The sequence below is a fragment of the Oreochromis aureus genome, linkage group 12 (genome assembly GCF_013358895.1).
Source record: "Oreochromis aureus strain Israel breed Guangdong linkage group 12, ZZ_aureus, whole genome shotgun sequence".
NCBI classification, from domain to species: Eukaryota; Metazoa; Chordata; class Actinopteri; order Cichliformes; family Cichlidae; genus Oreochromis; species Oreochromis aureus.
In genome coordinates, this window is record NC_052953.1 from 14,722,749 (window position 1) to 14,737,334 (window position 14,586).

Below are 14,586 nucleotides of genomic sequence, written 5' to 3' on the forward strand. Positions count from 1 at the left end.
ATCGTCCAAATCTCCATGTATTCCTAGGTTTTTGCTCAGCAACATTATAGTATTTTGCATATAATACATTCTTACTATATAACACTGTTTTTAATGCATCCCATATTCCATTACAATGTGACAAAATGATTCGTTGAAGCCTCCTATCCCAGTTCTGGCTTGGTATAGCCAGTTACAGGGGTTTGTCACTGCCCGGTTTATGTGTTAACCTGCTGGAGAAATAATTTTAGGACTTGTAAAATGTGCAACCAAGAAAACTGCATTGTCATCCTTTGCCAGTTTCTCAGACACAAAGAAAAATGCTTTCCATCTCAAGGTCCCAAACTGCTAACATAGCGGGCTGGTGAAGAATTTAATTTTACAGTCAAGATGACTGTCGAGCACAGATACTGGATTCAGTTATCAGTTCTTCACCCCTCTCCCCATTACACTGCTTTGCCATCAGTAATAAGAAGGTGAATATCTGGCTGGAAAGGCTAAATCCCTTTCTAACAGCTGTTATCAACAAGAATGATGAGCAGCAGCCGCTTTCCTCTTTCCCTTTACGTCTTTCTGTCTGCCAGCACTGCCTTTCTTCTCCTCCTTTCATCTTCAGACCCAAACCAAACATCTGCAATTAGACAAGTGTGAAAACTATATCTTGAAGTGTTTGTTATGTGTGTTTGGAACATATGTGTTGAATGGCCCTCCAAAGGCTTTTGCATGTATTCTCTAGTCGGGTTCAGTCAGAGTTCATCTTCTCTTGGCTAAACAGATTCTCCCTCAGGATCAAAATCAACAAATTATATTTCACTTTAGGAGCACATACATAACCCCACCCACACCCTCACACACACACACTAATACATGTAAGCACACACACACACATACAGTCAACGGGATGCAGAGAAAAGTTGAGGGAAAAACAATAACAGACTTGCCTTTTAAGGTCCCAGTGCATTTCTAGTTTCTAGGTTACTGTGATTTGATTTATCAAGCAACGGAACATTGCCTGAGGATATTGAATTGAAAATATATCAGATGTTTGAATTTCAACAGGGAGTGTTGAAATAATGTAAATAGATCTGATTTGGGGTCATGAGCAGGACTGGGCAAAGCGAGAAACTCAGGCAGGCGGAAAAAATCAAGAAAGAAGGGGATGGGAGAGAGAAAATACATTTCAAAACGGGGGGAAGAGAGGAAGAGACAAACAGAGATGATCTTCTGTACTGAGGTAGACGGGGCTTTGGCTTTGTAATACATGCAGCTGTCAGCAGTGTCTAATCTTAACATTTCTTGTCAAAGTCTGTGCAGACTTTGAAGCAGAATTGTTCCAGGAATTTCTTTCTACATAAAATGTTCCCATCTTAACACTATTTTTGCCTCCTTGTGTTCATCAGTGTTGTCATGATCATTTTTACGTGACACCAGTGCCAGTCTCTCTTTGTCAGCACACGTTGGGATGCACGGTATTGCTGCGGCTTCACCCTTTACGTCTTGGAAAAAACAAAAAAAAGAAGAGCGAAGAGCACATTTTGGAGCTTATTTTCTCATAATAAAGAAGCAAAGCATTAACATAGAATGATCGTACCTCTCTCTTCTTTTTTTTTTTTTTTTTTTTTTTTTTTTTTTTTTTTTTTTTTTTTTTTTTTTTTTTTTTTTTTTTTTTTTTTTATTTTCTTTCTTTTTGCTTTTCTCTTCTTTTTTTTTTTTCTTCTTACCATGTGGGGGTTTTTTTTATTGCAGTTGTTGTATCATTACCCTGTGTGGTCCCTGTATACTCCTTGGTTTCTTGTGAGTCATTAATTTGGATCCTTCATTCTGCCTGCCACACAGCCACACATGACAGAAAGGTTCTATGTATGTGACAGTCGAGTAATTTCAGACGTTACTTATCTTCATTTTGGAATTCTAAGGTGAAAAGAAGATTTGTCAAACCGTGTAGTGACATCTTACAACTGACTAAATATCACAAAAACAAGAATGAATGGTTGTTTGCAAATATGATAATGTAAAAACTGTTGACAGTGAGTATAAAAAGCAAGAGAAATATATAAGGCTACGTTCACACTGCAGGTCTTAATGCTCAATTCCGATTTTTTGATCAAATCCGATTTTTTTGTCTGCTTGTTCACATTACAAATAAAATGCGACAGCAAACGCGCTCCAGTGTGAACGGTTCACGGCCCTCAAAGCGACCCGCATGCGCAAAAGACACTGCAGGCGATTTTTGACGCCTGCAGTGTCAAAAATCGGATTTGACAAAAATCGGATTTGACACTGCAAGCGCATCAAATCCGATTTTTTTGACCCTATGCGACCCGTATCCGATCATGGTATGACAGTGTGAACGGCACAAATCCGATATTTTCAAATCCGATCTGGGTCACTTTCATATGTGGTACTGAATCTGATACATATCCGATGTTTTAGAAAGCGACTGCTGTTTGAACGGTCAGGTCGCATTAAATCCGTCTTTTACATCACTTTTTTTTTTTTTTTTTTTTTTTTTAACCTGTCCCATTTGGTTCTTTTGCCATCAGAATTATTGTCTAAAGGCGAAGAAAGATGCCCAACGGATTTACTTTACCAAATGGACCATCCCAGCCTTGCCGTAATGGTCCATTTGATTCACCTTTTATTGTTTATTTTATTTTGACTTGCTGAATACGGGACAGACTTGACTGGTGGAAAGAAAGGGGAGAAAGAAAGAGGGAAAGAAAAACAGCTGAGAAGAGGGACGGGGAGAAGGGCAAAACCAAAAACCAACAGAATAAGCAGACAAAAATACATATATCGATCACCTGGATCACCTGTTGAGAAAGAAAAAAAAAAGAAAGCAAGCAGAAGAAAACGAGAGTAATAAACAACATCACAATGATATATGGAATATGACAGTAAATACTAAATATTAAACATTATTGTGCAGCACGTGGGATCGACAGCGCACAGTGTGCTTTGAGGTAGGAGCCAAAAAGGGTGTAGTTTGTGTGTGTGATCACCCGTGTGTGCACCTGTGAGCATGAACGCTTGTTTTTAAAAAGGTTCCTTCATGTAATGATCTGCTAGAGGGTGTGGGGGCCACTGCCCCGTCCTCCAGGGCATGAAACAGGTATGGAGGAGATCAAAACTCCAGACATCCAGAGGCCCCAGAACACAAGAGACCAAGGAAGACCAACAGAGGGGCAGCAGCGCCACTATCCCAGAAAGAGCTGAGGAGAGTCCCAGATGAGGGGTCACTCAGCAGCCGCGAGCAGAAGCCGGGGGTTGCAGTGGCGTGCCCGTGAGCTCCGCCGGCAGCCAGCTGTGCCTGAGTGACCGAGCCCGGGCTGAGAGGCCGAGGCACCCCATCCCAGTGGCCCGAGCGAGCCCCAGGCTCCAGGCCCCGATAAGCAGCCGCCAAGGAGTGAGCGGTGGGTACCTGGGCGCCCACCCCGGACACAAAGAACCACCAACGCACCGATGTCTGAGGGCGTCTGCCACCGGCAGGGGAAGTGGTGGGGAGATGGGCCTCAAACCTTGGAGGGCCTGAGATGTCCCCAGAGAGGTGGCGTCTGATACCCAACCTGACATAAAGACACAGACAAACAGGCACACACAGATACAAACATCTATTCCCACCCTCATGCTCTCATATACAATTACTCAACACTCACCCAACGTGGAGACGGACATAAAGAGACGCTGTACACACAATCACACTCCCCAGGCGTACTCTAAGCCCCGAGTCTAGGTACCCTTGCCCTGGAGGGGAAACTGCGCCCAGACCCAGGTGATGTTACCCTTTTCCCTGCGGTGGGAGAAGCAGACTGCCCGACTCCGCAGCAGCAGGAGGCCCCACATTCCAGACCCCAGTCGGACGGCCAACTCCTCCTCCTAGCCCCCCCCGCTCCAGCAGGCCGCAGAGAACGGGGGTGTGGAAGACTCAAACCTCCCTCCACCCGCTCTTATGTAGTGTTGATGTATGTGTGTTCTAAGGTGCATTTAAAACCCAGGAGGGCATGGAGCCACCTGCCAGAGCAGCAGGTAAGCGTATAGTCCCTCCTGCTAGCCCTCAATGTCTACGTGTATTTAAAATTGAGAGGTGGGCAACGACGCCAGGGGTGAGGTGTACACCCTGATGGTAATTTGGAATCCGTGTAGCGTGCCCACCCCAAGATCCTATATGTATGTGTAATGAGAGTGTGTGAGTAATGTGAATGTCTAAGTTGTGGGATAAAATTGAGGCAGAGGCAGCCAGAAGGGGACAGAGGGGGGATGTCTCCTCTGCACCCTGGTGACACACCCCTACCCCAAGGCCCTGCATGTGTGGGTGATTGTGGTGGAGCGGGAAGAGGGAGGCAGCTGGAGATGGGGAGGGAAGGAAGGAGGGCAGTGACCCCTCCCTGGGGCCAGCTCCCCCGCTGACCCCAGTAGGCACCCCCATACTCTGCAACCCGCCAGGGAAAGGGGGGCCCAGGCCCATCCGGACCGGGGCCCAGTGCAGCAACGCCGCCCAGCCCCACAGAGCCCGGGACAGTCCACCCGACCCCACCACAGAAAAACTGCACCCACCCCATCATCCACTCATCTTCCAGACTACACAAGACAATAGACGCCCAGGCTGAGATCTTCCTCCACCTCTCCTGTATCTCCCCTCCTGCAGAGAGAGTTCCTGAAGAGAGGAAATCTCCTGCAGGATTTGACAACCTCCCCCACCAGTTGAAGAGCCCCCCAGGTGGTTCGATGCACAGGCGGCACCCTGCGCCAGGACTGGGCCCCCATACACCCACCCGCCCACAACCCGGCAACACACCAACCAGGACCCAAGCCCCTGAGGCTTGGCCAGGGCCCCAGCCCAGAGGCGGAGTGCCCCAGAACCTCACGCCCATCCCGGACCCACCCAGGGGCAGCCAGGCTACCAGGTCAGTAACCCACGTCCGTCAGCACAGACCCTCCCTAGCCCTGCTGCACGCAGCCACGAGGAAACCGTCACCTAAGAGCCAACAGAGCCCCTAATTGGCCATGACCGCTACCCCGGTTGAGCCCCCAAGGAAGATGCTCCGGGGAACCCCTGATGCCCTAAGCCCGTCCCTACCCCCACACCAATCACAACAGTGAAGGTGGGACCAAACTAAGACCCCCACCCCACTAGGTGATGGAGCTGATCAAAGGAGCCCAGAGCAATTGATCTGATGTGGTGGCAGAGGCTGTATCAAGACTAATGTAATCTAATAGATAATTTCTATATTGGTTAGAATTAAGATTATTTTTATTTTTCCAGTTCATGAGGACTGTTTTCTTGGCTATGCATAGGGCAGTGAAAACCATATGGGCTATATTCTTTTCCGGAGTGACATTATCTAAGCTGCCCAACAAACATACTAAAGGGAAGTTGGAATGTTACATTTCAGACACTTTGATAAGTCTTCACATATCTCACGCCAAAACTTCTGAACTGGTGGACAGAACCAAAGAGCGTGGATATAATTGTCCGGTGAATTGGTTTGGCAGTGTGAGCAGTTGTTGGTAGACGTAAAGCCCATCTTGAACATCCGATGGCCTGTATAGTGCACTCTATGTAGTATTTTGTATTGAATTAATTGAAGACTGGGATTTCTAATTAGATGAAAGGTTTTTAAGCAAATCTGAGACCAGAAGTTTTGGTCAAAGTTAACTGATAAATCCGCTTCCCATTTTGCAATAGGAAGTGATATTGATTCATCTGTTTTAGAAAGCATTCTGTATATTTTGGATAGTAATTTGGGGTTTTAAGAGTAAGAAATTGAACCACACTTGGTGGCGTTTGTAGTTCAACTTGACCCGGTTTAAATCTCTCTTTTTATTATGGATTTAATTTGTTGATATTCTAAAAATCGTTTCTTGTTGATCCCATATTGTGTAACTAGTCTGTCAAATGAAATAAATTCTGTTCCTTCTAGTATATGTTCTAAGTATTTGATTCCTTTACTACTCCAATCTGAAAAGTTTATCATATTATTGTTTTGTAATATGTCAGGGTTGTTCCAGATAGGTGTACGTTTGCATGGGATTAATGAAGACTCTGTCAACTTCAGAAACTCCCACCACGCTGTCAGAGAAGAGCTGATGTTGATGCTTTTAAAGCATTCATGTCGTTGGATGTTTGAGCTGATAAATGGTAGATCTGAAATCTCTAGATTATTGCAAAGTGCTTGTTCTACATCTAGCCAAGGTTCATCTAAGAGGGTATGTTTTAGGGTTTAGGGATCGTACCTCTCTGATACGCTGTGTTAGTCATGAAGCAGCCTCTGCTTTCGGGTCACACCTCTGAGCAGTAGTATTTAGAGTACTGCTCTGCTATGCAGTCTCCTCTTTCTACTGGATCTCACTTATTCAACTGGTTAGATGGCTTGGATTACTCTCACTCTGCCTGCCACTGAGCTCTTGCTCTCCTCCTCTGCCTTTCTCTTTCGCTCAGGTTATCTATCTCTCCCCGTCCTTCTTGCTTTCTGTCTGCAGCTACCGATGCACAGCTCAGAGAAGTGCCTCACGAGAGCGCATAGGCCTACGGCATGCGTATGTATGTGCAGGACCTGTGTGTGTGTGTACGTGTTTGTGTGTATGTTTGTCTCTCTGCGAGTGCGAATGCGCCCGAGTGTGTGCACAGCAATGTCACTGGGCTGTGTAATTGAAATGGAAATGAGCCAATCAGCAACTGCAGTGGTTTGCCACCTTACCCTGAATTCACTTCACTGTTCCAGCTCTCCCAAACTCGCTCTGTTTGTGACTCTGCATGTGCAAGTGTCTCTATGTATCTCTGTGTGTGTGTGTGTGTGTGTGTGTGCTGACAATACTTGCCCCTTCAGTTTTAACCCAAAGGGCCTGAGGAGGCGGTGTGAAAATGTAATCAGTTGGCAATAAAGATTATCCCTCTCTCTCCCTCACACACACACACACTCATGCTCTGTGTCCAGCTGATTTTCCTCGCTTTGTGTTGTGACCCACAGCTCGCTGGGACAGCTGTGGCATAACAAAGACATGTAATTATCACCATTTGACAATTAGCCTGCTATCCAAATTTGCTCCTTAATTACCTAGCCATTTTACTGCTGGAAGGCTTCCGCTGCCGTTCTGTGCCGCTACAGTTTCTCACAAGAACGGAAAAGATTGCAGCTCATGACGCTGCCAGAAGTTTGTTCTGAAATACAGGGAAGCGTCTCTGGTGACTGGGTGGAGTAAATGTTTAGCATTAATAAACGGTCTTCAAAGTGCTTTTCAGTGCGTTTCCCATTCACACACTCACACACAAATGACAGCAGTGTGTTCACCTGCAACTGGAAACAACTCAGGGTTTAGATTTTTGTAAATGTGGAGGAGCTGGAGACTGAACCAAAACACCACTCTTTCAATTTCAGAGCTGAATACTTTACAAGATGCATGTTTATCTTACATTTAAAGACAAAATCATCCATTTCAATTGGATCATTTAATAATACTTTTGTACATTATTTCTTATATTTGAGTAAAGCAGAACTGCTTCTTATCATTGATCAATCTCTTAATTTATTATCACAGACGACTGACAAATTCCATACCGTCCACACATATCCCTGGCTTTCATATGCAGAAAAACCTGTAAATTAGTTGGCTTGCCCTTCTGCTCATATTTCACTCTTCTTGATTTTTCTTTTTTGGTTATGCCTGTCACTCTTCTGGAATCTAATGAAGCACTGCTTTAAATTTACATTACATTTGAGCAACATCTTGGCGCTTCTTCATCCAACATACAGACTGACGTACGCTTGGGGAAAACGTCCATTTTCTGCTGAAAAGTGGAGAAGATTAATACAACATTGCATGATAATGAACAAACCAGGACTGACTTTTCTAAAAGTTCGTAAGGAAAATGAACACTTTTTACAAAAAAATCTTAGAAGTCTCCAAAGCTACATCTTGATGAGTCCTTCCCTGAATGGTGATGGAGGTTATAGAGATTTGACTGCTCACACAATCATGCCATGCACATGCAGCTTTTGTAAAATCTCCTTTAATGATGAATGCATGCTTGAGTAACTCCTGCAAAGATGTGGATTCACCAGGAGCCTGGCAGTGCTATCTGCAGCATTCAGTCTTGCTGTCTCTTTTTTGTATTCCCTCACCCTCTTTTGGAACCAGGTCCTTTCTGTCTCTGCCTCCCTGTCTGTTTCTCACCCTCGGTCTCTTTCTCACTCGGTGCCATTAGCAGCTTCTGGCTGTCTCACTGCTGTTCCTTTGCCAATGTGCCAGGGTGCTCGCTCATCTGATAACACAAACCTAATGTATGTGTGTGCCTGTTTCTAATGGGTGTGCATGTGTGTGAGGGTTTGTACTAGTTTTGTGCTTGTTTCATATACATATATGTGTGTGTGTGTGTGTGTGTGTGTGTGTGTGTGTGTGTGTGTGTGTGTGTGTGTGTGTGTGTGTGAGTGTGTATGTGGGTGGGTGGGTGTGTGACTGAGTAGGTTACATGTTACAAATGCCTGTCCTGTCCCTTTTTATGTGCTCACTCACCCAAACATCCTCTGCTTCATTTGCAGTCAGGGCCACAAGCCACTATTCTGACTGCTGAGGCAGGGAGAGAAGGGCAGCTGAAACATCACACACACACACACACGCGCACGCACGCATACAGGCTCCCTCTCTAATACTCTTTCTCGCTCCTGCTCACACACTCACAGAATGTACACATAAGCTGGGAGGAGCGACCAGGAGAATTTGACCATTAACGCAGTGACATTTTAAAGCAGCGCGAGAGATGCATGGCTCTTCCTGGACCTCCACAGACATGTTTTAAATGAAATGTTACAGATGAGTTGCTCCATGCCTTGGTTGTAAACACCCTCACGCTGATATTTACCCTACTCGGGTAAACACAGAAGAACAACATTTCATGCTAGCTCATACTCAAATATACACACATGCACACACATATTCCGCGCAGAGCCAGAGGACACACATGATCGCGGTAATGAGAAATGGCTTGGTTCAGTATTGTTGCTCAATCGTAGCAATAATTGTTCCATTACACCAACATTAAGAAAGTAACAACTAAAAAGCCCCAAAACCAGATTTTTTGCTAAAATGGCTATTTGATCTTCAGAATATGGCGCCTGGTTTTCATTGTGATTGTTATTCTCTGCAGAGTGACCAGATAAACTGTAGACTGATGCGAGCCAAGCAGGATTTCAATACATGTGTTTGATTGTAGGAGCTTCATTCTTTAGAGGCAGAACAATAGAGCTGTAGTTTTGAAATGAGAAATCAAATAAGTGGGCGGAAAGAGAGTCAAAGGGGAAAAGGAGACGAGAGAGATTTTTATACAATTGTGCAGCACGGTTTCAGCATCCTTTAAAGGCAGTATTATGGTATTTTACACCATGGGTTAGAATTTTTGTTATTATTAATATGACCTTGTTCATTCTAACTGCCTATTTGCCATATACAAAGAGACATGCAGTTTTTGTTTCTTTAGAAATACACAATACTTAATGGACATGAAAAGAAAATACTGAATGATAAAAGGTCACTATGCTGCTTCGGTGTGTTAAATCTAAGCCTAAAAATTCTTATATAAAATGAATTTGTCCTGTCGTACGCTTCTTGCCTGTTGTGGGGCTTGAAGAGTTCTTCCCATAGACAGCAGATGCGATTTTTTAATTATAAGTTTGATCCAAACTCTTGTAAGGTTGTGCTCCCGCGACATTTAACCAGGGCCTCGCCTCCGCCACCTGGTTTCTCTGTGAAGCGAGTCAGTCACGCCAGCTGCGTAGGAATTGTCAACTCTGCGGTTCACATTATCACTCTTGTTCTGCTTCAAGTGTGTGCGTGTGCCTAATTGGGGCATCCCTAGCAAGCTTACAGGTGTTTGGCATTTTCTCTCCAAACCCCCTCATGACCCAGAGGTCAGGGTCACTCCACCAGGGGTCAACGAGAGCACTCACAATGCAGAAAATGCTCTCTGATTTTGGAGGATGTGAAAATTCCACAGATGAGAGGGCTGTGCGTTGGGCAGCAGAGACGGCGGTGAGATTGTGTGTATGTTAGTGCTAGCCTGTGACAGTGTGTGGCCTTTTGATGAATCTCCCTGTATGTATTGAAGCCCTCTGACCCTGCGTGGCCTGTTCTAGATCATTGCTGCTGTAAAAATGCCTCACTGCACAGCCCTCAGAGACAGCCTGGCCCTGTATTTTTCCAATCACTGACATTTACTGGCTGAACCACCCTGCCATCCTATATCTCTGTGACCATTTCTACTCTTTTTTTTTTTTTTTTTTTTTTTTACTGTACAAAAATCCTAAAGCAGATGCATTTTTTGTCCCAAAAGACCTGAAAACTGTGTTCCTGTAAACATCTTTTTTCAAAGTTGGATACTTCATTTTGCTACCATTCAGAAGGCATATGCACAAGTAAATATTTGTTACAGAGAGAGATTTATAGATAAACCAACCCACTCAGATTTATTGATGCTAGAGGATGAGAGTGTTGGTGCATGCAAATTTTCACCAAATACTGGAAGAGTGCTGCGAGATGCAGCGTGTTCACATAAATCATTCAAAACTAGGTTTGCACTGAAAATAATTTTGAAGGTTAACCTTTTGCTGCCTCCTCTTTTTTTTCCCAACCAGGTTCCACCGTGGGGATTACCACATCGATGTGTGCATAAACGACTACCTTGACGTCTACTGTCCTCACTATGAAGACACAGTGCCTGAGGAACGGACAGAGCGCTACGTCCTCTACATGGTCAACTATGATGGCTATAGCACGTGTGACCACACCGCCAAAGGCTTTAAACGCTGGGAATGCAACAGGCCGCACTCTCCGAACGGGCCACTTAAGTTTTCAGAGAAGTTCCAGCTCTTCACTCCCTTCTCCTTGGGCTTTGAGTTCAGACCGGGCAGAGAATACTACTACATCTGTGAGTAACTGCTCTGAATGAGTATATGCTGTGCATCACATCTACAATACACTGTAGAAGAAACAGCAGTGAAATAACAAGAAATGGCACTACTAATACAAGATTTAGGCTGTTTTACATATTAATGTCGCATTAATATTAATACTGTGCTGTCGTGTGATACTTCCAAGAGCTGTTATTTTCAAAAAACAAAAAAAAACAACCCAAGCATCCACAGAAAAAATATGAATCCAAAAAAATGTAATTCAACAGGAATAACATACCTGGAAGGCCCTTTCCTGACCCACTGTTTATCTACTACTACAACAGCACGAGAGAGCCGCTATTTCCCAACTATGTTTTCTCAACTTTGCTGCAGAGCTTTGAGGGTGGCATTACAGTGATCCGAGTAGATGCTTTCATGCTCTGCTTTCAGCCAAGCTTTTCACACTGCTCTCGTCAACCACAGAAAACTCTTCCCTAAAATGGCAATGGAATTCATAGGGGAGTTAAATTGAGACAGTCTGAAAGTTATAGCTCACTTCTCCTGCTTCACAATACTGTATCTTTCAAAAAGGAGTGCCCTGCTCTCTGTGTTATATTCTTCTTCTGTGTAGCTTGTGTTAGATGTTAAGTTGTCTGCTTCTTGGCATAAGAACTGAGCCGAACTGACTTCATCTGAAGTTGAGGCCCCTGGGAAATGAGCCTTTATCAAAGTAAGGTAATAGGGGAACTGAATGGCACGAGTCCTTCCTCTACAGTAATATATGCACATGGACAGAACACGAGTTATACACTTGTATAGTCACTTTTCTTGGTTAAAGAAAGGTTAAAAAAGAGGTTTTCCGTAATTGTCGGCCTGTGGCTTAAATGGAGCTCGGCGCAGCTGTCACAATCCCATGTCCTTTTGTTTTCATCTCCCAAAGATGACTTAGGAGCACAGCTGAACTCTACCTATACACCGCGATCTGTTTTCTAAATTGGCAAGCTTTTATGAAGCGGTTAACCCGACAGCTAACCGACACTTGTGTGCTTTATTCCTTTCACGTGTTTCGCTCTTAGGGATGGGAGTAAAAAGAAAAGAAGAAAGGGAGGGAGGGGAAAAAAAACAACATAACTGTATCTCACTAATGTTTGCTATTGTTTCCGTGCTAAATAGGTGCTGTCAGTCTCAAGCTTGTCTATGAAATAAATAGCCTCCATCTTTCCCCGAAGCCTTTCAACAATCAGGTTTTTGGCCATTTATCTGTTAAATGTAACCAGATTTTCCTTTTCTTTTATAGCCAGTTCACACTGACACTCATACTAAATCAGGAGGGAGGGGGGGTCTCCAAACTTGGGAGAGTTGATAGGGGTTAGTGTAGGGTTATAAAATTCATCCACTCCCTCAAGTCTCTTTTTGCAAATTTTTTTTTCCATTTCTGTTGAGAGATGCTTGTCCTAAGGGCTGGATTAAATTACACTGCGACCGACAGGGCTTCCATGGAACACATCCATTCTGCTATAGCACGCCATATTGGTTTAGTGGCCCGCGGCTTCATTGGCTATTGAATGATTTCAGCGTATATACTCACTGGCTAGTGTGGCGGATATTAAAGTCATCTACCATGAAGTCATCTGACATGTGATTTCCCACTGTCATTGTGTCCAGCCTGAATGTCCACAGGAAGCAGGGGAGATGGCCGCTAATGGATTGGACAGTCTCTTTAGGAGACGGGATGTAAAGCTGAAGAAGGGATATGGAGAGAGGGAGAGCTAGTCACATTTTTACATCTTTACAATTCATCTGTGGCAGCTTCTGTCACTGTCATTATCATCATCATCAGTGTGATCACCGTGCGGGGAATCTTCTTAATACCCCAGCGCACAAAAATACGCAACCTTTTCCTTTCAGATATATATATATATAGTTGTGATAAATACAAATTTCTAACTCAGGAAAAACTAAAAAAGTAACAAAATTAAATTGTAACTATATAACTTAATCACTGCAATGTTCTCAGGGATTGCATTTTACCTTAACATACAGTTTTCCCCCTCAAATACTGAATAAAATACTAAATGCTGCAGTAACTGGGAGTCTCTTTTCTTGTTTGCACATCAGCACCAGGGCATCGACTGCAATATTTTACAGGCACCTTGAAGTGAGGTCAGCTTTTCAGGCATATTTCCCTCATGTGCTCTATGCTTGCAAGCCTTGTCTATTCAAAAACACTGAACTTTGTCCAGATGCTGGCCGAGTTTTGCCTGCCGTGTGTTTTACAGATAATCCTCTAACTCCATTCAAACGTATGGGGAAAATATTTATTTTCCCTTTAACCCTCTGTGTCTAAAATTTGGCAAAGTGACACAAATAAGCAATAAAAATAATCAGTTTTTCATAGCTTGAATTCCCTGTGTTACAAACATACCTATCAGCTCAGGTTGTTTTGACTAATGTGTTTACAAAACCTTTTTGCAATATAAACAGGAAGAAACACATCCATCCTCCTTAAACCAATCTTGCTTGCAGATGGAGTGTTTGCTCACATTTCGGGGACTACATTACAAAAATATCCAGTGAATGTGCACTTAAATAAATAAACCTGGTTTTCTTGGGTTTGTAGTGTTTTAAGTAAACACCTGAAAACATGCATATTCTCAACCATCTTTCCTACTCACCTTTTCATGAATGGGAATCTGTGAGCACATTCGGTGTGCCTGCCATTTTCACATGAAATCACAAATACTCTTGTATGGTTTCATTGTTCCAGTGTGTTACTAAGCCTTCTGCAGGAATATTTTCAGTGTTACAGTTGCAGTACTTTGTCAATGTCTAATGCCATCATTCTTATTTAATGAAGTGAATACACAGTTTAGCTCTTTTTAATGATAACGATGATATTACGTCCTATAATTTCTGAGATGTGAATGCTTATTCAGCTATGAAACAATCTTGCTGATATTTAACTTGACTGTTATTATGACAGGATTTAGCCAGCTACCTTGTGACAATATCCAGTCTCATTATTGTTGCTAATGATGAAAAAGAGAGAAAAAGACTGCTGTCAAATTCTGTGCAACCGCGAGTAAACACTAATTAAACTCTGGCTCGTGCTGCATCTTCTTAGGAACACCTAAGTACTGGCTGTGCCAAAATTTTGTGATTTATTTTGAAGCATGAAAAAGTTGATTCATGTGGGATTCATGTGGAACGTGAACACGCAGTACATCTGGCTTTTTTAGCTAGTTGTTAGTTGTCACACTATGGGGAAAATTGGCACAGTTTAATTTCAAAAAGCAAAACAAACAAAACAAAACATCCAAAATTCAAACATGATTTCACTCATTTATTTATATATTTATTCCAATAAATATATAAATTTACCATTTAAAGTAAAAAAAACCTGCTATTCTCCATAGTTAGACTGCTGTGTAAATGTATAGCGTGGCATAGCCAACAGAGAAAATCTTAGGCATCATTACCCACTGAAGCTGGCTATGCTGCATAACCGCTCTCAACTGAAATGTCAGTGTGTCCCAAGGCAAAGGTCACTATCCATGAACACACAAGCTGAGGTAAGCAATACTGTGAAAGGGCTCATGTACTTGAGACGTAATAGTTTATCATGCACCCTAGATTAAAAAAAAATGCGTTCACAATCAATATTCTTCAGATTTGTACTCATTTTGAGTAAGCAGTGTCTGTCTCCATACACAACAGAGGCCTT

At 43.3% G+C, this 14,586-nt stretch overlaps 1 protein-coding gene across 2 annotated transcripts in view; it reads left to right on the forward strand.

Moving 5' to 3' along the window:
* efna5b (ephrin-A5b) overlaps positions 1-14,586 on the forward strand; it is a 101,456-nt gene that overhangs the window by 71,518 nt on the left and 15,352 nt on the right. For both annotated transcript variants that reach the window (XM_031727364.2, XM_031727365.2), the window contains exon 2: positions 10,605-10,897. In XM_031727364.2, the coding sequence (XP_031583224.1) occupies positions 10,605-10,897 (293 nt within the window). The remainder of the gene's footprint in view (positions 1-10,604; positions 10,898-14,586) is intronic.